The sequence below is a fragment of the Temnothorax longispinosus genome, chromosome 11 (genome assembly GCF_030848805.1).
Source record: "Temnothorax longispinosus isolate EJ_2023e chromosome 11, Tlon_JGU_v1, whole genome shotgun sequence".
Classification (NCBI taxonomy): domain Eukaryota; kingdom Metazoa; phylum Arthropoda; class Insecta; order Hymenoptera; family Formicidae; genus Temnothorax; species Temnothorax longispinosus.
This window is the reverse complement of record NC_092368.1, coordinates 7,122,920-7,147,680: the sequence shown is the minus strand read 5'-3', so window position 1 is coordinate 7,147,680 and position 24,761 is coordinate 7,122,920. Positions and strand designations below refer to the sequence as shown.

Sequence of the window (24,761 nt, the reverse complement as noted above, 5' to 3'; positions counted from 1 at the left end):
AGTATGCATTTTCGCAGGACCGATTAGCTGGAAAGATCAGCTAATTCGAGATCGTAAAGATGGTTATGCATTTTGAGTAGTTTCGCCGGATCCGCTTGTATGTATTTAAAATGAACAGCCGATTTTGCTGTTGTTGGTTTATTATTTTGAACCTGAATTGTCCTTACGTTAATCAAACGCAGTTTACTACAGCTCGCTTCCGAATATTTATTAATTTAAAGAGACTGGACTGTGTTCGCGGCCTCGCCTTTAAATTTAAAAATCGTGAAATGAGATAAAATACTTGTGTATGTTATGCAGATCCCTTTTTATGTAAGTCCTTTTTTATGTAAGAATACAACAGTTTAATTAGTTTGACTGAAAAGACCACATGAAGAGATTAGGATAAAGCTTCCCTAAAATTTTCTCACTTCTTGGATACACATCTTTTTCGGAAATTTTCTTTTACAGGACACCGCGTATACTTCTGTTTATTCACTGACTGTAAGATGTTTTTCCCAAAGCTTGGAACAAAAGTTGAAGAAGCTCCACACTAGTACTTTTGTATCCTAAACATCCTGTTATTACATCTTGTGAGTGAGAAACCGATTACGGTTGTCTTTCTTCCATGTATTTCGCATTACGCGTCGTTTCTTCTTACACAAAGGTAACACAAGAGTGATTCATGTTCACGTGAATGGATATAAAAATATTGATTTTCTCATTTACCTCTCCCCCCTCCTGTATTCATAGCGATGTTCCTGTATCTATCCGGCATATAAAGTTGTGCAATACTTTCGCCATATTATACCACCCGACCACCCCTATACACACGAAGCCACCAGTTATTGTTGTGTGCGAAGGCTGTAGAGGCTAAAGGCCTTTACACATAAAATGCCGTAAGGACGTAAAACGTAAGCGTAAGAAAATCGATCAATCCCAATCAAGTATTTTCCCCTACTGAGGTTACGGACAGCACAATACTTGATTGGGATTGGTCGATTTTCTTACGCTTACGTTTTACGTTCTTACACGATTTTATGTGTGAAGGCCTTAAAGGAAGAGAGGGCGGAGGGCATAAATTGCGAGTGGGGATATACTGCAAGTATAATTATCGTCATAATTTCACTCGAGTTTTCTCTGCGATCTTCTATCCTCGATAATGTCGCACGATACAGACGCGGTGGAAGTATATTTTCGACGTTATCAACAAAATCTTACAGTAGAATCGGATCGATCAGGATCACGATTAAAAGAGAAAGATGCTAGAACAGGGAAGAGTAGATAGGAGTAATTAGTAGTATAGTTGCCTGGGAGGTATGAGTGAGTTTAAGTTACTTCGTAAACTAGTCTCCTTCTTGGCAAAAACTGAAGTTAATAAAGATTGATTGATTAATGTATCATCTATGGAAGAATACACGATAGACTCCACCTTGCGGGAAAAAATCGAACTTTAATTAGAGACACTGTTTTGTTTTGTAAAAGTTGATGCCATAACGTCTGACGATACGCTGAGAGATATGGTCTGGAGTTAAAATAGTGTAAACCGCGCGGAATAATGTAAAAATGTTTGTGCTCCGATTGCATCAGCAATGCGTGACAAAATGCAGTTTGCGATTAAATAGCAATTTCACCTTTAATAATATTGCGCAATGAGGAAAGCAAGATAGATTGATTGCTTATTGACACCATACGGTGTACGGGCACGCACTGTGAATTTTCGTCGTCTGTCGATCGACAGGCGATATATTAAATAGTAGCATAGCAATCACACGTGGGCGAGTTTCCTAAAGGAAAATAGAAAAAAGAGAAATACGATTTTGCCTCGCAAACCGCTTCGAGGAAAATAACTTTCTTCACGCATACGACCACGGGAAATAAAGTTCCGTTTTTATTTGCTCGTCATCGTTCCATTTGCATGACGAATGCGTGTCGCGATTATAAGCATTAATTTTTTTTGCGAATAAGATTCGTATTTCTCTTTTATCGTGGTATAAGTCGCGTGTGTATTATTACGAAGTTATTATGATTTCGTAACTTTAACATAAATTTTCATAAAATTTTATCTAACAGAACAGCACTTTTTTTATAACGTTTAAGTGTAGTGACGGGCACAAACCGTCACGATAAAATTTATCTCGTGGAACTTCCACGAAAGAGTCTCGTTTCCACTGTTGGGTGAAAACTTATACTAGGTTTACAATGCGAGTCGTAAAGTTGTGAGTCGTAAGAATTGACCAATCACAATCGAATTTGAGGAGAATAATCGACTGTGATTGGTCAATTCTTACGACTCACGACTTTACGACTCGCATTGTAGACCTAGCATCTGCATCAGTTAGGTTGATTCACACTATACGGCACGGACCGTCACGTTCCGGCAACGACACGTACCGGCACTGGCACGACAAAACATTAAATAATGCGTTTTAACGAGACTGTCCACACTAACCGGCACCGACCTGCACGTTCCGTCAACGGAACGTACCGACATTGACCGACATTAGGCCCGGTCTACAATGGATGTCGGAAGTCGGAGTCGTAAAAAATTGACCAATCACAATCTATTATTCAAAGAATGTTTTGACGGTCCGTGTCGGAACGTGTCGGGACTTGTCGGTGGCGAGTCGGACAGTCTAAACTGAATAAAGGTGAAGAACGGACGCAATTAACAAGATGGACTATTAGGAAAAATTAATTGAAGTGCAGGTTAAATCTTGTGAGCCATTATATGTAATGAGCCATTCAAAATATAGTGATAATATATTTAAAGAAAATGCTTGGAGAAGAATTGCGAAAGAAATGAACCAGCCAGGTAAGATGAATATAATTTATTCTATTGTACTAATAAAATAGTTTTTATAAAATATTTTTTAATTTATTGTGTCTTGCCATTCAACACGGCCATGTTTTGTCATAAAAAATTCCTTGAATGCATCTCGAACAGTAAATGCAGTATTTGCTGCACTTCCTCCTTGTCGTAGTAAATTTTGTAAACCAGTGTCAGTTCTATGCGCGTGGTCTTGTTGTATGGCATTAATATTATAGTCTCGGATATAATTGTGCAAAATGCACGTAGTCAAAATGATTTTATCTGCATTTTCTGGTTTTAACTTCAGTCTTCGATTGTAAAGCTGAAATTTTTGACTCAATATTCCAAACAACATTTTCCGACACTCTTCGTGCACGTGAGAGACGGTAGTTAAAAATTCTTTTTGATCTATCTCCTTGAATTTGAGAACCAGGATATGGTCTTAATAAATATTTTTTTAACGGAAATGCCTCATCGCCAACTATGACATAAGGCATAACATTCTGCGTATTAGGAAGCGCATTATCTTTCGGGATATTCAATTTATGTTTTTCGAGAGCTTTGCCCAATTTAGAATTGGCAAATAGGCCTCCATCGCTATTCTTACCATATCCGCTTATGTCTACCGCGATAAATTTGTAATGTGCATCGACTAATGCTAAGAGAACAATGGAAAAGGTTTTCTTATAATTAAAAAACTGAGATCTACTATTTACGGGAGCTTGAATGGTCACATGTTTCCCATCAAGAGCGCCTAAACAATTTGGAAAATTCCAAATATCCCAAAATTCTTCGGCAATTTTTTTCCATTTATCCACTGTAGGCTTTGGCATTGTTAGTGGCATCAAATTCTCTATTATCGCTTCGCATACTTGAATAACAATCGATTGCACCATTGAATGTCCGAGTTTATAACTGATAGCTATTGTTCTATACGAATCACCAGTAGCTAAGAACCTACGAAATATAAGATAATAAATAAAAAATTATAAAATATCAAATATATACTAATAAATATTAATATAAACAAATTGTTCGTTTTTTCCAGCGATTGCTTGTAAAAAAACATGGACGAATGTTCGAGATTCTTTTAGAAGAGCGTTAAAAAAAACGTGAAACAAAAAATGGACAGGCCGCCTCAAAAATAAAAAAAATGGAAATTTGAAGATGAATTGTCGTTCTTACTACCATTTATGCAAGAAAGAGACATGCAGTACGTTAGAAGATGTCAGTGATGATGATAATGAAGATGAACCGAATGAAGACGAATATGATGATACAAACAATGAGAAAGAAGATGATAGAAACGATGATAAAAGAGATCGAAACGATGATAGAAAAGATGATAGAAACGACGATAAAAACGATGACAAGGATGATAATGTGGATGAGGAGTACGTTACACGCTGAAAATGAAAAAAGAGAAAACAAAAAGAAATTGACAGAAAAATTATCACTAAAGCTAAGAATAAAGAAAATAAATGTCAAACACAACCAGAAACGGCATCAGCAGTGATGATAAAATATTTGTTGGAGAAAAAACTGCAAAAGCGCAAATAACTCCACCGACTCAACAATTTAATGCAATAGACACGTTTTTTTCAAGTATTGCAGCAACGGTAAACAGTTTTTCTCGTTACTATCAAAATATAGCTAAATGACAAATATTCTCCATTATCTCTGATCTTGAAATGAAACAAATTTTAGAGCAACCTCCTAATGCACCTATACGTCAACATTCTGCCGAATTATATCACACTAGGCCGTATGTATCACGTCCTTTATCATCAATATCAGTATCACCATCGTCACCGTCAATGTCAACTATACCAGCATCTCCTTCACCTTTAACAACTCCAACTCCATTGCCATCATATTACGATATGTCAATTCCAATGCCACATCTCGGTGAACAAACAGATTATACATAGACAATGTAAATTTAATAAAAAATGTTTATCTTAAACAAACTGCGTCTTTCTGTCGGTGAACGTGCCTCACGAAACGACATATTTTCTTTTTGTAACATAGGCTCAATTAATTTTAATAATTCAAAAAACTTGCATTGCGGCATTCTAAAATATTGGTAAAACATATTTTAAGGTGATGCTGGAGCCGTCTGTATAACCGACAATATTACCATTTTCTATGTTATCGACCTATATCTGTCCTTGTATAGACAAGGATATAGACAAGGATAGCACCTAACATTGCACGCATACATTTGGAAAATTTGTGTATTTTTGTGAAATAAATCTGCTGGTTAAAATTTTTGTGTTAAATAATAATCAACACATACATGTGTAGATTTAACATATGTCTGCTATGTTAATTGAACTTAACAAATATAAAATGTAAAATTATTAAAATAATTAAAAAAAATATGTTAAAGTAACACAATTTGAACGTATTTATTAAATGTGTTAAAATTTACAGAAAAAGAGTGTTAAGGGGGTCGTCTAGTCAAGAGGCTGTTTTTTGGGGGGAATTGTTTGTAAGGAATCATAAGAATACACTTTTTTGAAACTTTTACATCATATTTATTGATATTTGAAGAGTATTTAGAAATTTTTCCAAGTTGATATATGGTCAAGAATCCGCTGTAGAGCGCCCCGACGACAGCTGTGTAAAAAAACGGTACCCACGATTCCGAATCTCCAGTTCATCCTAAAAAAAAAAAAAATCCTCTTAATCTGTGGATGTGTGGCTATCGTGTGAACTAGAACCAAATAAAAATATTAAAATTTCAATTTTTGCCAACGTTTTGAAAAAAAGTTTTATTAAGACTGTCTTTCGTTGTGCGTCGTGTCGATGGGATCTCGTCTTATAGATCGCTCTGCACAGATTATTCTCTTTGCCTTATTTTCTTATTATTCGGTTTGACTGCGATGTATTTTTTCTCCAGACTAACTGATTTGGACCTTTTAGTCTCCACTAAGTTTCTGTCAAATTGAAACAGTAAACTCACCATGTTAAGGGACAATATATATTTTTGATATTAATATTATACCACTGAGGATGGCTCGGACAGGAGCCAAAACGTTTGGAATTTTGTAATTCGAGGAATAAATCACATTTATATCTGAACGCACCGTAATCCGCGTTGTGACCCTTACAGCCCTTTCTACTTATATTTGTAAACATAACACTTTCTTATATTTATATTTAACAAAAATAAAATGTTATGTTAACATAAATCTTTTGTTAAAAAATAAACTTTTAAATAAATAGTGTAACTTTTACACATTATACTAATCAAAAGTTTGAGTTGTTACATTTGTAAAATGTAAAAAGAACATTTCTTATATGTTAATTTCAACATAAAAGTTATGTTCGTTGTACACACACGTAACTTCAACGTACGATCAAACGTACTTTTTTTTCTGTTGAAATATTAACATAGTATCAATGTTACCATTTAACACATCCATATTATGTTAACGTAACACAAAAATTTGAGTGGACTGTTTTGGACATGTGATTTATGTTATATTTAGGGTGCGTTCGAAAATATATTTTTTGGTATTGGGAAAAAAAATAAGATTGGCAGCATTGAAAATTCCCAGTCCCAGTGCTGCGTTTCGTTTCTCCCACTGGGACTGCTCGACTGCTGAAATTTTAACCTACTTGTTGCAATTAGATATCATGGAAGAGTATATTTTACTCGAAAATATGTTTGAATCTTCAAGTAGTTCCTCTTCTTCAGACAGTGATGATAATAATGAAGAATTACAAAATATTTTATTCGATAATAGAGATAATAATAGAGGTGAAAGAAGAATAGTACCAAAAATAACAGATTATTTGGAAAATATTGTTACAAGATATACAAATATTGAGTTTAAGTCACATTTTAGGTAAATTGTCACTTTATTTAATATCATTATATATTAATATAAAATATACGTTTTTATTCATTTAATATATATAATATGTGATATTATTTGTTACAGGATGGAACGTAATACTTTTTATTTTGTGTTGCATTTAATTGGACCCAAATTAGAATTACCTCCATTCCATGGAAGAGAGCAAATTAATGCAACAAAACAGCTACTAATAGCTATTTATGTTTTGGCAACACCAGATTCTTATCGCTCCATATGCGAAAGATTTGGTGTTGCCAGATCAACTGCATGGGTTAGCGTCAAAAGAGTTGTTCGAGCATTATATAGTCTTTGAAATGTTTTTATCAGATGGCCTACTTATGGAGAAGCTCAAACAATATGGACAAATATGCAAAGATTGTATGGATTTCCAAAAATTTTAGGTGTCATTGATGGGACACATATAAACATTGCTCGACCAAAAAGAGATGCTAATAGCTATATAAACAGAAAAGGCAGATTCTCCATACAGTTACAAGTAGGCAAAAGTATATTTATACTGAAAGGACGATGGCGTTATTTATTGGATAAGTTGCCAATGACAAGGACAGATTTAGTTCCATATTATATACTAAGTTGTTGTATATTACACATTTGTTTATTGAAAAATGATGCTATCGAAATTCCTATTGTTGTGAATGACATACTAAACGAAATGGAACCAATGGCTATCACAAATGAACTAAAACAAGAAGGAAATATAAAAAGAAATCGATTAATGGAAATAATTACAAATAATAATTTGGAAGAGAGAAATTAGTCAACTTTTGTATATACATGTAGTGTGGGGTGTGTGTGTGTGTGTATGTTTGTATACATATATATAAATATTTGTAATAAAGTATATTAGTTTTTATAGCAGTCTTTAAATAAACTGTATGAAGAAATAAAATATATAAATGGACATCTTAATATTTATTACTTTTTATTGTATTTACGAAAATAATAACAAATAAAAAATTTGAACGTTTAATAAGCAATAGTATTCTAAAGGATCAACACATCTTGTAAATAAAAAATAAATTACATTTTGACTTATAATAAATAGGAACGTGTTGACTTATAAGAGATAAGAACTACATCGTTTAACTTATTGTTAAATAAATACATTTTTATAATAAAAAGTAATGAAAAAAATAATTAATTAAGTTATATTTAGTAGTAATCTATCACAATACTATTAGTAATTATTAATTGAATTATTAATATCACAACATGAATAGATAATGTGTTTAAATAAAAGATAATATTTAAAGTTTAATTCCTATCTCATAAATATATGTATATTTGTAAAATTTAGTTTTTAATATACTTCTTTGCAATACTTTTATATTCTTTTTATGTATAGTTTTGTAGAAATTTACTTATAGTTTTAATTTGTACTTTGCATTACACTTAGGCATACCGCATTCCTAAGATCCTTAGCTGAATGTGTAATGTGTAACTTGTAATTTCAAGACAATGTTTTATGTTCTTGTAACACATAATAACTGTTTTGTATCTCAAATCTTAAATGTATTTATATATATAAAGACAGTCTTTGTATACACATATAAGACTTAAGATACAAAGTAGTTACTTAATATTGTCTTTAAATTACAAGTTAATCACTACGTTAAGACTTCATTAAATGCTTATATCACTTTTTTGTTTGAAAAATGTTTTTCAAATCTTTCAAAATTTTTAATTTTTCTGCTCTATAAGTTCTCGTTTCTTCTCGTCTTAAACGTTTTTCTTCCAGTGATGTCCTCAAATAAGATATTTTTTCTTCATGTAATGACATTTTCTTTTTTTCTACAAAAATATTGTTAGTTATTAACTTAAATAAAACAGTAAAAAGATAATGATATATTCATTTTTTAGCTACTTACTGTTTGTTGGGTCACTGTCGCTGTCATCGAATAAGCTTTCAGGTTCTCGAATGTTTGATCCCGCTACAGATATGGGTTTTATCCAAGGTTTGTCGAAAAAGATCTCGTCTAATGGCTAAAATGTACATATATTTTAAGAAAAAAAGTTATGACATATATTTTTAATTATCAAAATTCTTATTATTAATAACTAAACTTAAAAATTTGTATATTTTATAATTTTGAATATCTATATGTATATATAAGTCACGTTGTCTGTCTGTCTGTCTGTATGTACGCGAACTACTTCCACATTTATGGGCCGATTCTCTCGAAATTGGTACCAAAATGTTGCAAGTTTTTCGGGGATGAAAATGTCGCGGCTTTTTTTGTTTTACGCCCCCCCTTCCCACCCACCCACGCACGCAACATACGCACCTACGCGCATATACACGTCTCTCTCTCTCTCTCTCTCTCTCTCTCTCTCTCTCTCTCTCTCCCGAGATTTTATAAATTAAAGAATTAAAAAAATGTATGAAAGCTAATAATATAGCGGGTAAGCGGTGGGTACTTTAGGAGTAAAAAAATTTTTATAAGTAAATAACAAATCTATTATATGCCAAGTAAAATATTTATAATGTTTGTAATTTGTATTTAAATCAGTACTTAAGGAGGTTCTACAGGTACTCTCTAGTCAGTTGAGAGATGAAGAGAAAATCTTCAAATTCATCGATTCTAAGTATTCATAAAATATTTTCGTGAATTTTGATGACGTTAGAGCTTATATCATACCCATATTAGTCGAAGCGAGGAATAATTAAAAATATCGTGTAAGTGCTCCTTTGACTCTGGCGGCTTATAATGGAAGAAAATGTGGTAACGTCGCGAACTTGACAGTTCTGCTCATATGACCGTGGTTATTTCACAATTTCACATAATTCTAGAACGAGTACTTCTCCGTAAGCGCTCGTAAACGTTAGGTGCTTAAGTTTGAGGTGCTGTCATACTGTGGTGCTGTACTGGCTGTACACTTTTCGCGCGGGTGCAGTCGCTGCGACATTGCCAAATCTCCCTTGTTATTCGAAGCACGCTACGTGAACTGTGATATGGCCTGTTTCAATAGCCAATATCACAAAATTTTACGCGATAACCCTTGTTTTTCTCGATATTTCTGAAAAGCTTAGATTAATATCTATAAGAGCTCCGTTTTTTGAATCTCTGGTAGGTTGCCTTTATATAATTAATATCTCGTTTCCTGTCTCCAAGAGCCCCTCTGCCATATGTAGCTTATGTTAAAAACTGTGATTTCAAAATTCATTTTTGCAAATTTTTACACGGTAACCGATGCTAAAATTTTTCGAGCACTTTTCTCGCATCTTAATTTATACGTCCATAAAGTTTTTTCCAATTTTTAGATACATCCATTATCTGTAGAACCTCCTTAAAGCAACCAAAAGAGAAAATGTTAAAGTTAAGATAATAAAATATAAACTTCAACTCGACATAATTGAAAAAATTCTCTTATATGCAGATTTAAATGAAAAATTATTTATGTATATATATATATATATATATGTATATATTATGTATATATATGTATATATATATAGATAGATATTTTTATATTTTTTGAATTATATCAATCTGTATATATATCTATATGGTTAAAGCTAGTTTTATTATAAGTTTACTACCTCCAAATATATCCACTCTTTCCTATCATTTCCACTTTGAGCGTTGTGGTCTGTAATTTGACGGTATCGCCTTTTCAAAGTATCCATTTTATTATAACATTGAGTCGCAGTAAAATTGAGTTGTTTCTCCTTCATGCGTTGAGAAATTATATTCCACATTTTCTTATGGGGTCCTTTACCCAACATATGCGAGTTTTCTTTATATGACAAAATTAACAAAAGTGTTGCGTTATGTGTCCACTTATCATTTGAATCTAAAAATAAAAAAGTAAATATTTAATAAATCAAGCTAAATTTCTGTTATTGAAATTTAAACATACCTATATTTGACACATTTGTGTCATTCTCAATGTCTGAAACATCATTATTTGTTTCATTAATCTCAATATCTGAATCGTCAGATATCATGAGGTTTATATTTTTTGCACTTGTTCCCGAACAACTGGGTTCCTCAATTGTGCTCGAACTATGTTTCTTTGAAAATGTGGATGTTTGTGGAAATTTGACTGTTTGTAATAGAGCATTAGCAAATCTTAAATCTATATAAAAATAACATAATGTATATTAATATTTTTAAAAGTGTATAATATAATTACATTATATAATTAAGAAAAGAAATTATATTAAAATGTTATTAAAATATAGTTATATGTTACATATAATAGTTAAATTGATATAGTACCTTTAAAAGCGCGATTAAAATCTTCTTCATTAACTTGTATTTCATATTCCATGTTGGTTTCTGCATCAATTAATTTCAATTTACGAGGGTTGTGTTTCTTCATGGATTGCACAGATTTCATTTTTTAATATTTGTTTGACAGTAATAACAAGAGAAGTATTCTGTAAATATTATACTATGCTTAAATATAAAAAGAAATAATTTATGAAAAAGAGAGAAAGAGGAATATATTAAAAAAAGGTTAGAATAGATTTATTCTATTTTATGTATTCAATTACGATATAATAACTATACATTTTACATATAATAACTATATACTTTATTAACTACTTATTTATCTCTTTTATACCTTAAGTAGCAATTTTTACCTTTCACATAAGTAGCAATATGTTCTTCATCTGCTAAAGCAATCCCAGTGTTCCAGTGGGAGAAACGAAACGCAGCACTGGGATTTGACAGTAATAACAAGAGAAGTATTCTGTAAATATTATACAATTATGCTTAAATATAAAAAGAAATAATTTATGAAAAAGAGAGAAAGAGGAATATATTAAAAAAAGGTTAGAATAGATTTATTCTATTTTATGTATTCAATTACGATATAATAACTATACATTTTACATATAATAACTATATACTTTATTAACTACTTATTTATCTCTTTTATACCTTAAGTAGCAATTTTTACCTTTCACATAAGTAGCAATATGTTCTTCATCTGCTAAAGCAATCCCAGTGTCCCAGTGGGAGAAACGAAACGCAGCACTGGGACTGGGAATTTTCAATGCTGCCAATCTTATTTTTTTTCCCAATACCAAAAAATATATTTTCGAACGCACCCTTAACACAAATTTTCCAACTGTGATACGCACGATACACATCGACCGTATACTTTTATATTACGCTTCCAAATCTTGATTTGGGGGGTTTATCGTTGTTTTTATTGTTGTGCACGTCAGGGGAACTTGTTTTCGCGTTCGTACCACGGGTATATCTCTATATTATATGAAATACATCTTGTGACGAGCTAACAGCTCGCCGCAACTCGAGACGCCATATTGGGATAAAAGTAGATAAGGAAATCTGTACTTCCGTAATTTTTTCTCGTTTTCTATATAAAATCGGAGTTCCCCTGGATCCGTAATGTATGTATTGCACGTCTGGAAAAGGATTTTTAATTCTGTCAAATTAATATGAAGCTATGTGACGACAAAGAAATGCCGCAATACGTGGTAAAACAGACGGCTCCAGCATCACCTTAATAAATTTTAAAATATTGTCTAATGCTCTCCTTCAAGTTTTCTTTGTTTTAATATAGGATGTACCCATTTTCGATTCTTTTTCTTCATTTTTTTTACTTTGCCTTTATCTTCGTTTAAAAGTAAGGCCATAATAGCCAATTCATCATTGCTAGATGATCCATCCATTTTGTGGTTGTTATAAAACTGACGGTCGATTGCCGAAGCATCTGAATATACGTAAAATTTGTCGTGCCGGTGCCGGTGCCGGTACGTGTCGTTGCCAGAACGTGACGGTCCGTATAGTGTGAATCAACCTTATAAATCTTTCTGTTCTTTATTTTTTTCTTTGGAGTCAAATGAGTCGGATACACAAAGCAATCGAATTTTATTTCTCTCATTTTATCGCGAGTTTTATCTCGTGTATGCGTTTCGACGAAGCCACTTTTTCTCTTTTCCCACTCCGAGTATAAAACGGGTTACAACGTGTGCAACAAACTGATGCAAGTGCATTCAGATCGCCGCATCGTCGCGTCGTGACACGCTGCGGCACGATCGACCGCACACGTGTCATTTAGCGTATCCTCCACCACCCACTTGCGTGTTTCTATGACCCAGGTCGTGGGTGGATACACGACTGACGTCGTCGTCGTATCGTGACGCCACGATCACGCGTCAATTACGGTTGCATAACCCTTAGAAGATTATAGCGGGGAGCACACACTTCTGCACAACGCATAATGCTTAAGCATAAGAAAATTGATTGGTCTATTTCCTTATGCACATGTGTATGGACCAATCAATTTTCTTATGCTTACGCATTATGCGTTGTGCAGAAGAGTTCCGTGAAGTGGGCACCCGACTTTAACAAAATGAATTTTTAAAAAAAGGAAATTGTAGCATTTTCTTTGTAGTTGTTTGTAGTAACAATAATTTCGTTTGTAGTTTTACCGATTTTGCAAAAACAAAGATTTTTAAAAATCACTCTTGCCTAAAATTGAGATATTTGAAATTCGCTTGCGCCATGTGTTTTAGAATCGTTTGTAGTTGTTTGTAGTAACAATAATTTCGTTTGTAGTTTTATCCATTTGGAAATAACAAAAAATTTAAAAAATCACTCTTACTCAAAATTGAGATATTTGAAATTCGCTCGCGCCATGCGTTTTAGAATCGTTTGTAGTTGTTTGTAGTAACAATAATTTCGTTTGTAGTTTTATCCATTTGGAAATAACGAAAAATTAAAAAAATCACTCTTACTCAAAATTGAGATATTTGAAATTCGTTCGCGCCATGTGTTTTAGAATCGTTTGTAGTTGTTTGTAGTAATAATAATTTCGTTTGTAGTTGAATAATATAAAAGTTACAACGTATTTGCAATATACAAATAACGTATCTTTTTCAATTTTAAAGATCTCTCGAATCCGCTTGCGCTATGTGTTTTAGAATCCTTTGTAGTTGTTTGTAGTAACAATAATATCGTTTGTAGTTTTATCCATAAAAAAACAAATATTAAAAAAAATTACTCTTACCCTAAATTGAGATATCTCACATCAAAATATTTTTTGTGTACTTCTTAATGTATCCGAACGTTTTCCGAAGAGTTCTGTTCATAAACATTTGTCTATTTTTCAAATAATTATCGGAAATCGGCTAGCGTGTCTCACTCATGTAGTCGTAAATGCGGCAATAACAATTATTTATAAATTAAATAATTCTAATCGGCAGAACTATTTGGAAAACTATTTAGAATCGTTTGTAGTTGTTTGTAGTAACAATAATTTCGTTTGTAGTGGAATAATTTAAAAGTTGCAATGTATTTGTAATAAACAAATTACGTATCTTTGTCAATTTTAAAGATATCTCGAATCCGCTTGCGCCATGTGTTTTAGAATCGTTTGTAGTTGTTTGTAGTATCAATAATTTCGTTTGTAGTTTTATCCATTTTGCAAAAACAAAAATTTTTTAAAATTACTTTTACCCAAAATTTAGATATTTGAAATTGGCTCGCGCCATGTGTTTTAGAATCGTTTGTAGTTGTTTGTAGTAACAATAATTTCGTTTGTAGTTTTATCCATTTCGAAATAACGAAAAATTTTAAAAATCACTCTTACCCAAAATTGAGATATCTGAAATCCGCTCGCGCCATGTGTTTTAGAATCGTTTGTAGTTGTTTGTAGTAACAATAATTTCGTTTGTAGTGAAATAATTTAAAAGTTGCAATGTATTTGTAATAAACAAATTACGTATCTCTGTCAATTTTAAAGATATCTCGAATCTGCTTGCGCCATGTTTTTTAGAATCGTTTGTAGTTGTTTGTAGTATCAATAATTTCGTTTGTAGTTTTATCCATTTTGCAAAAACAAAAATTTTTTTAAATTACTTTTACCCAAAATTTAGATATTTGAAATTCGCTCGCGCCATGTGTTTTAGAATCGTTTGTAGTTGTTTGTAGTAACAATAATTTCGTTTGTAATTTTATCCATTTCGAAATGACGAAAAATTTTAAAAATTACTCTTACCCAAAATTGAGATATCTGAAATCCGCTCGCGCCATGTGTTTTAGAATCGTTTGTAGTTGTTTGTAGTAACAATAATTTCGTTTGTAGTGGAATAATTTAAAAGTTGCAATGTATTTGTAATAAACAAATTACGTATCTTTGTCAATTTTAAAGATATCTCGAATCCGCTTGCGCCACGTGTTTTAGAATCGTTTGTAGTTGTCTGACAAAAACGATTCTAAAACACATGGCGCAAGCGGATTCGAGATATCTTTAAAATTGACAAAGATACGTAATTTGTTTATTACAAATACATTGCAACTTTTAAATTATTCCACTACAAACGAAATTGTTGTTACTACAAACAACTACAAACGATTCTAAAACACATGGCGCAAGCGGATTCGAGATATCTTTAAAATTGACAAAGATACGTAATTTGTTTATTACAAATACATTGCAACTTTTAAATTATTCCACTACAAACGAAATTATTGTTACTACAAACAACTACAAACGATTCTAAATAGTTTTCCAAATAGTTCTGCCGATTAGAATTATTTAATTTATAAATAATTGTTATTGCCGCATTTACGACTACATGAGTGAGACACGCTAGCCGATTTCCGATAATTATTTGAAAAATAGACAAATGTTTATGAACAGAACTCTTCGGAAAACGTTCGGATACATTAAGGAGGTTGAAGCAGTTTGGTCAACTCTAGATTTTAGTTTGTAAAAAATATATATGATAGTATAGGATCTACCGCATATGTGAGAATTATTTCAGATTTATTGACCATCCAGAAGCTGAGATATTAATTTTCAAAAATGCGTCGTTTTACATGGGGTTAGATGGAGAAAGCGTTGACGGCGATGATTGATCCCAATTTTCTTTAATATCTAGTCTATATAAACGCTCAAAAAACGTGCCTACGCGTACAGTAAATTAATGCGAACATTTAGAACGCAAGAAAACACGTATTCACCATCTAATAACAAATATATTACAAGTTAAAGCGATCGAAATTAGACTGAAATAGCAGTTGATAGTTCGCGAGTAGGTAGATGTGGCAACGCAGCGTCGCCCGCGTTTTGGCTGTACCCGAATCCTGTCGGTATGTGCACATTTTTGTGGTTCTCTTCCGTGCTATGTCCACGATTTTTTGATTCTCTTTGGAAATAAAACCAAAAAATCATGAATCTAACGGAAGAAAACCAAAAAATTGTGAACATAACATAAAAGAGAACCCTAAAATCGTTGACATTACTACAAAATAGTAGACACAGCACGGAAGAGAACCAAAAACGTACACATACCGACAGGATTTGGGTATAGCCAAAACGTGGGCACCTAACCTCTTATCCAGAATGACAGAAAATTCGGCCGCAGGGGGAAGTGATCCGCGCAGTTCCTTGGGCTTAACGAACCTACGGCATTACCGAGTTCAATACACCGCGGACATAAACACACAGTTACACGGACATTCATACATATACACAGTGTCATATAGCCCAAAGGTGGGGCTGAAGGCACTATAAAATCCCTCATCCGAGGGATATAACCCTAAAAAAAAAAAATGACAGAAAATTCACCGGCATGTTTACGTTTAGCAACTGCCGTTACGTGGCTCAACACAGAGGCGAGTACTGCTACCAACCCCATAAAAGTGAAACGTTGCCAAGTTTCAATCGTATTTAATATAATCGACGGAAAGTTATTAAAAAATCGATAGCTTATATAATTGTCAAGGGAGCTACCAGTAAGAATCATTATTTCATTCTATCAACGGCAAAACATATATTCATGCCATTTTTATATTGAAATAATTAGCAATACTACAAGTTTTCAAGTTGGCATTGGCAAAAAAGTGTTTCGTTTTTAGCTAATTAAAATATAAAGATGCATAATATGATACTTTTACTATACGTTTTATGCAATAGCAGCGTATGGAGAATAAAATGATACCTAATACAGATTTTTTAATGACCTAATAAAAAACTTTTTTCTAAACCGTCAATTGACTCAACTGGATCGCTTCAACCTCCTTAAGAAGTACACGAAAAATATTTTGATGTGAAATATCTCAATTTAGGGTAAGAGTAATTTTTTTTAATATTTGTTTTTTTTATGGATAAAACTACAAACGATATTATTGTTACTACAAACAACTACAAAGGATTCTAAAACACATAGCGCAAGCGGATTCAAGATATCTTTAAAATTGAGAAAGATACGTTATTTGTATATTGCAAATACGTTGTAACTTTTATATTATTCAACTACAAACGAAATTATTGTTACTACAAACAACTACAAACGATTCTAAAACACATGGCGCGAACAAATTTCAAATATCTCAATTTTGAGTAAAAGAGATTTTTTTAATTTTTCGTTATTTCCAAATGGATAAAACTACAAACGAAATTATTGTTACTACAAACAACTACAAACGATTCTAAAACGCATGGCGCGAGCGAATTTCAAATATCTCAATTTTGAGTAAGAGTGATTTTTTAAATTTTTTGTTATTTCCAAATGGATAAAACTACAAACGAAATTATTGTTACTACAAACAACTACAAACGATTCTAAAACACATGGCGCAAGCGAATTTCAAATATCTCAATTTTAGGCAAGAGTGATTTTTAAAAATCTTTGTTTTTGCAAAATCGGTAAAACTACAAACGAAATTATTGTTACTACAAACAACTACAAAGAAAATGCTACAATTTCCTTTTTTTAAAAATTCATTTTGTTAAAGTCGGGTGCCCACTTCACGGAACTGTGCAGAAGTGTGTGCTCCCCGCTTATCTCTCTCGTTGAGAATCGTAGAGTTGCATAAAATTTTCCTTTTTTTCTCGCGGGTAACGGAAAACTCCGGAGCCTGTTGACCTCATTTGCTACGTCTGCATTTGTTTGTTTGTTATCATAATACATAATTCATGAAATATTTGTATTTGGAGAAACGAGATAAAAAGATCTTGTGGTTTTTTATTTTTCCCCAACGTGAGTAATTGCAAGCTTTAAATAACTTAGGGAGAAATGAAGTAAATTGCCTAAAGATGCTTACAAAGGTAAAAATGTCTATAATACATAAAAATTCTTTAAAGATTCGGGAAATTTTTAGAGATATCATCGTTAAGAAGAGAAAATACATTCCTTCTCTCTTCATGTTAAGTTAGCATACTCTGGAAAATGTTTTTTTTTTTACTAAAGAAAATGAAAAACATTATTTTAACATTACAGTGTTATTACAAATTAAGATTGTTGTTTCGAATACATTTATCATTTGTTTGTGCCTTTTTTCCCATAAGAAGCCAATTTCATTATCGTGCATTTACCTAACCTAAATGCATTTGCCTAACCGGCTTTAGCGGTCATCACGACGAGCTGATCCCATCCGGATTTTCCAATCATATTGTCCGTGATCTTGGCGAGCGACGCCCGAGATCGGTGCAATGGCGAGGTATCTTTTACCCTGGAAACCTGCTAACTTCCTCGAGGGCAAGGACAAAGGCGGCCAATAGATCACGCCGTCATGCGTTACGTTGTTCCTGGTATAGGTACTATCACATTAGCTATTGCATCGCCATTATATTTTCATTTTTTGCCCCGTCCTTTTAACGATACATTTACATATTTCGTGAATAATACGTCTCGCCCACGCTCGCAAAATCTCGAGATTGTTTGCATCGCGACGCAGTTATCCTAGATCTGTGCTTACTAATCCAAGTTTTATAATTGTGGGTATTGACTTGGCGTGTACCGGCGTTCACTTTCCTTTGCCACCAGTTTATACTATCTTTCTTTTTCTTAATGGAGAAGGAAGGTGATAAACGCTGACACACGTCAAGACAATATCCAGAATTATGGACTGTCGTATAGATAGATTCAAGATCACAAATTAGCGGATGGCTTCTGATCGCAAATATTTCGCAAGCATTTTTCTAAGATACAGCTCGTTCATGTTCGCTTCAGACAATACGAATCCTCCGATTTTCAACGGTCCCCCGGGAATTCTCTGAGGTCTACGAGGCTATAGTCGCTACTTACACCTCTCGCTGGAATAGTTATTGGCCAGTTCGACCATGCGTGCCCGTATTCGACTTAATTATTTATTCTAATACTTGGATATATTAACTGTTTCCATTTGCAATCATTTTTAAAACCTTGAATACGTAAGAAAGGTCTTTGTGATCTCGTAATATAAATTTTTTTACATTTTTATATTTTCGATCAATTTTTTTCCAGATAATTTTTAGAAGAATCCCAAGGCTATTTTTTGAGTGTTTAATGCAAAATTATTTAAAGTCATGCAAACAAGAATTAAAATTAATATTTGCTACAAGTGAATGTCAAGATTGAAAAAACTGAAAAAAAGAAAAAGGAGACATATATCATACAAGGATTCAAATTTAAAGGTTCAAATATTTGATATTTTAAATATTTTAATATTAAGCATTTCTTATTTCGTCAAAAAGAGCAGCAGAAACTTTCTGTCCCTTGCTCAAATCTTCCATCTAAAAAGTTTCTCATTACAAATGCTCTTTTATCCCGCTCTAACGACGATTTGCGGCGGGAAACGCGTTTCTGTTTCTTGACCTGCCCACACCTAGTCCGACCGACCAGCTGATCGTTTGTCCTGGTCGCGCCGGCCACGTCGGTGTTGAGGGAGTCAGCCGAAGAGAATAGACGAAACCGAACGAATGCCGATGATGACGACGGAGACGTCGCGCCGCGTCTGCGCGTCTTGACGCCATCGTCGGTGGGTGGGTCGGTCGGTCGGGGGTATTGATTTTCTACGTCGTCGTGTGTAAGTGTGCGCACACGCGCTGACCGCACATATACACACACATAAACTTACACATACATTCGCCGCGACAACCGGCACACCGCGGCGCGGCTGTCATTCCGCCCGCGGAATTCCGCAAAGTCTCTCCCCGGCATCGTCGTCGTCGAGTGCTACCCTCCGGCTATCTCGCGAGGGGTACTCTTCGTGGTCTCCGTCGAGCACTAGAAACGAGACATCTCAGGTTTGCTCGTTCGCTTGCTCGTTACCGCCTGCGCACCGGTTTCGCCGTCGCGCGGTCGCCGAAGGGGAAGGTTCCTTGCAGACGGTGGTTGTTCAACGTGACATTGTCCTTTCCACCCTGCTCCTCGTCGTCCCAGAGGAGAGAGGGTGGTCTCTCTCTGGGTGGACGTGACTCCATGAGGACGGCGTTTCCGTTTCGCCAGGTCCTGGCGAACGTCATGTTCGATACCGCGCACCGCGTATCCACGTAGGAATTCAAACTTCGAGCAACCGCGTCGCTCTCTCCGCCCGCGGAACTAACGAGTCTGATCTCGCGTTTGCTGGTTGTGTGTTGCAGGCTGCGGTAAACTCGCCGTCCCGGTCCCGGTAACCAGAAAGCAGGCGTCGCACCGTCGCCGGCAGGCGGGAAGATTCGCCGAAAAGAAGAGGACTGTCATCCCAGCATCTAGCCCCATCAAGCGTCAGACCACCAGCCGGCGATGCCTGCACCGACGTCAGTGGCGGGTGCGGCCCCTGAGGGTGGCCCGCCTCGCACCGAACTGCAGGAGTTACAACTCAAGGCCGGCCAGGTTACGGATGAAGTGAGTTAAGATATATATAGAATATATGTATATATCTGTGCGTATATGTATACATGTCGCGCGATGTGACAGTCACGAGGATTTACGACGCGGGGGCTGAAACCGACGCAATTTCGTCGAAACTTGGAGTATAGTCGCGCGCGAGGATGAACTCTCGTGTTTATCCGCAACAATAGAAAGGCAACAATCAGCACAAAGTTCTCTCCTGCATATCAGCGCTGTCGGAAACTTGTCGAATAGAAACATCCGGCAACCCTTTCACAATTTTCTGCAAATCTGAGACGTTATTTAGCCTCTTGAATACGAGCTTACCGTAACTTGTTTATGTATTGTTAGTTTAGGATAATCAAAATAAAATAAGCAATTTATTCACGAAACCGTTAGCGCATGTTTTATTGATGTTATTATCAATGTCATCTTTGTTAATTAAAAGAATCCTTAGACTTTGATAATTTTTGAGAATTGGTATATTAATAGCATGATGAAATTGATCTTTTCAAATAAATTATATCCGCGAAGTACAAAAATTATCGGCGCGGCGGGCGTTGGAATCCGGAAAAAATCATACTTCCGCTTTTTCTTAGGAAATAATGTAACATAGCGAATGTAATGAAGATGAAATAGCCAAGTTACAGTTTCTTCGAAGAAATTAAAATTTTAATTAGTACATCCGCAATTTCTCGCGTCACACGTGATGTAGTAACCGGCATGATCGGCTTTGTTTCAGTCTCTGGAAAGCACGAGGCGTATGCTGGCGTTATGCGAGGAGGTGAGTCTATCTCTTTCAGCATTTATTCTCTCTTTTATTTGTGCATCGATCCCTCGATCCTCTCTCGATCGTCCTCGAGATCCCGTGTCGGTGCACCGTCCCTCTACCCTTCCGTGAACCGAATCCCATGTAGCGGCCCTCCTGCAACCTCCTCGTTTAGTTCCTCATAATCTTCTCGACTCTCGAATCCCCGAATCCCTCCTGTCTTTGTCTCGTAAACTAGGAACGATTTTCATCGACGAATCGTTGCGCGCTACTATACGGCAAAACGGGCGCCACTGCTCGCTTGGAGTTCCACCTCGAATTGTTTTAAAAAAAAGAGAGAAAAAGAAAAAAGAAAATGGCAGCAAAGAGAAAAAGGAGTCGCGCCAGAGAGAGGTGGGCAAAGTACTATTTCGATTGTTAACCGGTCAAGTGGCGAATACCTCGATCCTGATCGATTCCTTTCGATCCACGTGATTTGCGCTGTCGAGAACCAACTAGTAGACCGTGAAGTAGACGTGAAGAAGTAGTAGTACCAAGTACGAAACAATTGAGTACGTACCCCGTAAGCAAAATAATAGCAGTCTGTCGACAGATTGGTAGCAGATTTGATTAGACATGTTAGCAGATTGACACCAACTCGGTGCGCATTCAGCTTATGTTCTGTCAGCAGTCTGCTAACATAATCAGACAGCAGACTGGCAGTAGAAATCGCGCAGACAGAGCCTACTGACTGCAATGTGAGCAGATTATTAGCATCAGAAATCGCGGTGAGCCTGAACGGTTCTGGCAGGATCTGCTCGATTTTTGTCGCTAATCTGCTGTCTGATTATTTTAGCAGATTCTGTTATCTTTTGTTGGCGTTCTGTTGGCATCATGTGATATATCAGAACCGGGATCAAAACTGTAGTCTTTCTGCCGACAAAATTTGTAGCAGATACTTGCCAAAATCTGCTTTCAACAGACTCGACCGTTTGGATAGCTTCGACCGATCGAGCTTGAGTCAGGAGGACTGACTAGACACATAAATCTTTTCGAATTAATATTTTTACTTCCCGAGATTTCTGCTTCTAATTTATCCAACCGTGAGACTATCAAAAGACCAAGTTTTGCGTATCTTATCCTTAGTTCTGCCGCAGTTTTTTTGATAGTAATTGACATATTGACGAACGCCACTTGATTGGTTAAGCGTGCTCTTAGCGGGTGCGCCGATTCCGTTTTGCACAAGATTTACACCGGTGAGACAACCTTCTACGGGATCTCCAAGGCGCAAGGAGAGGACAGAAAAGCTTCGAGGGGGTTGTACAGGGAAATGGGAACGACTATTGCAGGTTACGTCGGCAGGACGGGGGCAGAAACGTGCGATGTTTTCGAAGTAGTATTTTATCCAGCTCTGGCGCCACACGGAGACGACGATTCTTCGGTGGCATGTTGCAATCCGAGCGTGTAAAGAAGCGGGTAAAGAGGATCATTTTACGCGCACCGTGATGAACGAGAGGAGAAGGTTTGCTCTTCAGGGGGAAGGGAAGGGGAACAACGGAATCCAATGCCTGCGATCTTAGAATCGCGAGAGATGAAGTAAAAAAATGATAAGAAAGGAAAGAAAAAGAAAGATCGATCGGGGGAGAACGGAACGACTACGCGAACGAGTATTTGCTTGCGCGAGGAGGAATTTGTAAGACGACGCATCGACGCGCTCTGAGAGACGGCGAGGCGCTTCGCGAACGTGCGCAAAAGGGGAATTCTCGTCCCCTCTATCGAGTATAGATTTCGTAATTACAAGGGTGGTTCAGACTAGGACTGTGAAAAATATATCGCTAGTAACTTTATGGATCCAGCTAGTTTGCTAAACTGAAAATATACATAGTATATATTGTCTCTTTTATTTATATCGATTTCAGCGTAAAAATAAAGATACAAAAGAGTATTTGTTAAAAATATTTATTTATTTTAATAATCTATGTAAGCGTGTAATATTCTAATGCTAATACTAAATTTTGCCGAGCATATTCGAAAGATATAAAATATGAACATACAGAAACTGAACCATCCTGTGTACATCTTTGTTCGTTTCCGATATATTTTTTAATTATTACCCAAGGTGCTCCAAAACTGTCGCATTTCTCTTCAGTTTTAGGTTTTTTAGTAAATATATTAGGGTTTTTACCTCCGATTGGCCTCAAAATTTACATGGAGTTTCCATTTTGGTCTAGAATTAGCAGTTATCGTATTTTAGAACGCCGGAAAAGTGGTGATCACGATCCGTTCAAAAGTTATGAAGCATTAAAATTTCTATTTTCTACAATACGAAAGCACGATACAATACCAATATCATTCAATCGATGCTTTGTTTACACCCTTCTTACAGTATAGGTTAGTTGTTGGGTATTGTGTGGGTGGAAAAGTATATGCGTGGTTGCAGTGGGTTCCGCCCTCTTGCGGGGGGCTTTATTTCCAAAAAACTAACCTAACTTAACCCAATTGTTACATGTGTGAAGGCCGGGACACGATACAAAGGTAGGAACAGGCAATAGCAACAGAATATAAATTTTCAACCTATCGGAAACCGTGTATCAATGCATTCTGTTCCTATTCCCTGTTCCTATTGCCTGTACCTTTGTATTATGTTTTTGCCCTGACTCATTCACACAACAAGTAGGTTGGGTTAGGTTAGTTTTTTTTTAAGACGGAACCCCCCACAAAGGGGTGGAACCGGAGAAACCCACTGCAACCACGCATATACTTTTCCATCCACACAACACCCAACCAACTAATTTAACCTAAAAACAGATAGGTCCTGTAAAAAATTACGTTTAATTTAATAATGGGCGCGTTCAGCAGACACAACTGTTGCACAACTGTTCAATTCGTCTTATTAACACTCTGCGTTGATTGGTTGATTCTAAAAATAAGAGCCAATCACGTTCGACTGCTACTGAGTGGCTTGGTCTTCTGAACGCGACCAATATTCTTAAATGAAAAACGCTTAAAGCGACAACTTCACGATTTTCCCCAAAGATGACAAATTGTTTTCGGCGCTTTAAAATACCATAACTGCTAATTCTAAATTGAATGGAAGCTCCATGTAAATTTTGATGCAAATCGGAGGTGAAGAATAATATAGAAATTTACCGGTTTTTTATTAAAAATTTTTTTGTAAAAAAAAAATACGAGGATAAGGAAGGAAAATAAAAATATCTGGTAATTGTATAGATGGGGGGACCACCTTGGATGACCTTGATATTTTATAGTATGTTGTCAAGGTCATCCTCCTGAGTGACCTTCAGAAGGTTTCAGCTCGCGCTCGTTATTCGTTAAAAAGTTATTAACAAAAAAAGTTTGGAAAATATAGCAGCTATTTTGAATATTGGAAGGCATATAAATGACTAATATATATGTCAAAATAGTTCACGCATACACTTTCAACGCGAAACGAGGTGCCACATGTAATGGGTACGTGGCGTGCTTTACAAGCTTGTTTACCCAGCAAACACAATGCAACATGTAACGTACAGGTTAGTTGTAATTTCCTACTCAACAATATAAATGCAATATAACACACATAAATGCAATATAACACGTGTGTTTTATTGCATTTATATTGTTGAGTAGGAAATTACAACTAACCTGTACGTTACATGTTGCATTGTGTTTGCTGGGTATATATATATATACATGCTTGGAACGCGTGCTATTCAAAACAAGGTCACTGTTTGTTTTGAACAGTTAATGTAGGATAATGTAGGAAAAAAA

At 35.2% G+C, this 24,761-nt stretch overlaps 2 protein-coding genes and 1 pseudogene across 9 annotated transcripts in view; 2 read left to right on the top strand and 1 right to left on the bottom strand.

The window, feature by feature from the left end:
• The window catches only part of Snap25 (Synaptosomal-associated protein 25kDa), an 80,135-nt gene that overhangs the window by 3,722 nt on the left and 51,652 nt on the right, over positions 1-24,761 (top strand). For 5 of the 8 annotated variants that reach the window (XM_071792193.1, XM_071792192.1, XM_071792189.1 and 2 more), the window contains exons 2-3: positions 20,014-20,257; positions 20,985-21,026. In XM_071792193.1, coding sequence (XP_071648294.1) covers positions 20,156-20,257; positions 20,985-21,026 — 144 coding nt within the window. In that variant the 5' untranslated portion in view covers positions 20,014-20,155. Of the gene's footprint in view, positions 1-17,945; positions 18,208-19,686; positions 19,924-20,013; positions 20,258-20,984; positions 21,027-24,761 lie in introns of those variants that run through there. The other 3 variants (XM_071792188.1, XM_071792186.1, XM_071792190.1) reach the window with 3 other exon arrangements.
• LOC139822283 (uncharacterized) lies at positions 1,142-6,882 on the top strand (annotated as a pseudogene).
• On the bottom strand, positions 7,844-14,740 carry LOC139821275 (uncharacterized). The gene is made up of 7 exons (XM_071792195.1): positions 11,593-14,740; positions 11,273-11,382; positions 10,905-11,065; positions 10,543-10,761; positions 10,223-10,476; positions 8,550-8,664; positions 7,844-8,472 (listed from the first exon to the last, which is right to left on the bottom strand). Exons 3-7 carry the CDS (start codon positions 11,023-11,025, stop codon positions 8,318-8,320), a joined length of 864 nt encoding a protein of 287 aa, XP_071648296.1. The 5' UTR covers positions 11,026-11,065; positions 11,273-11,382; positions 11,593-14,740; the 3' UTR covers positions 7,844-8,317.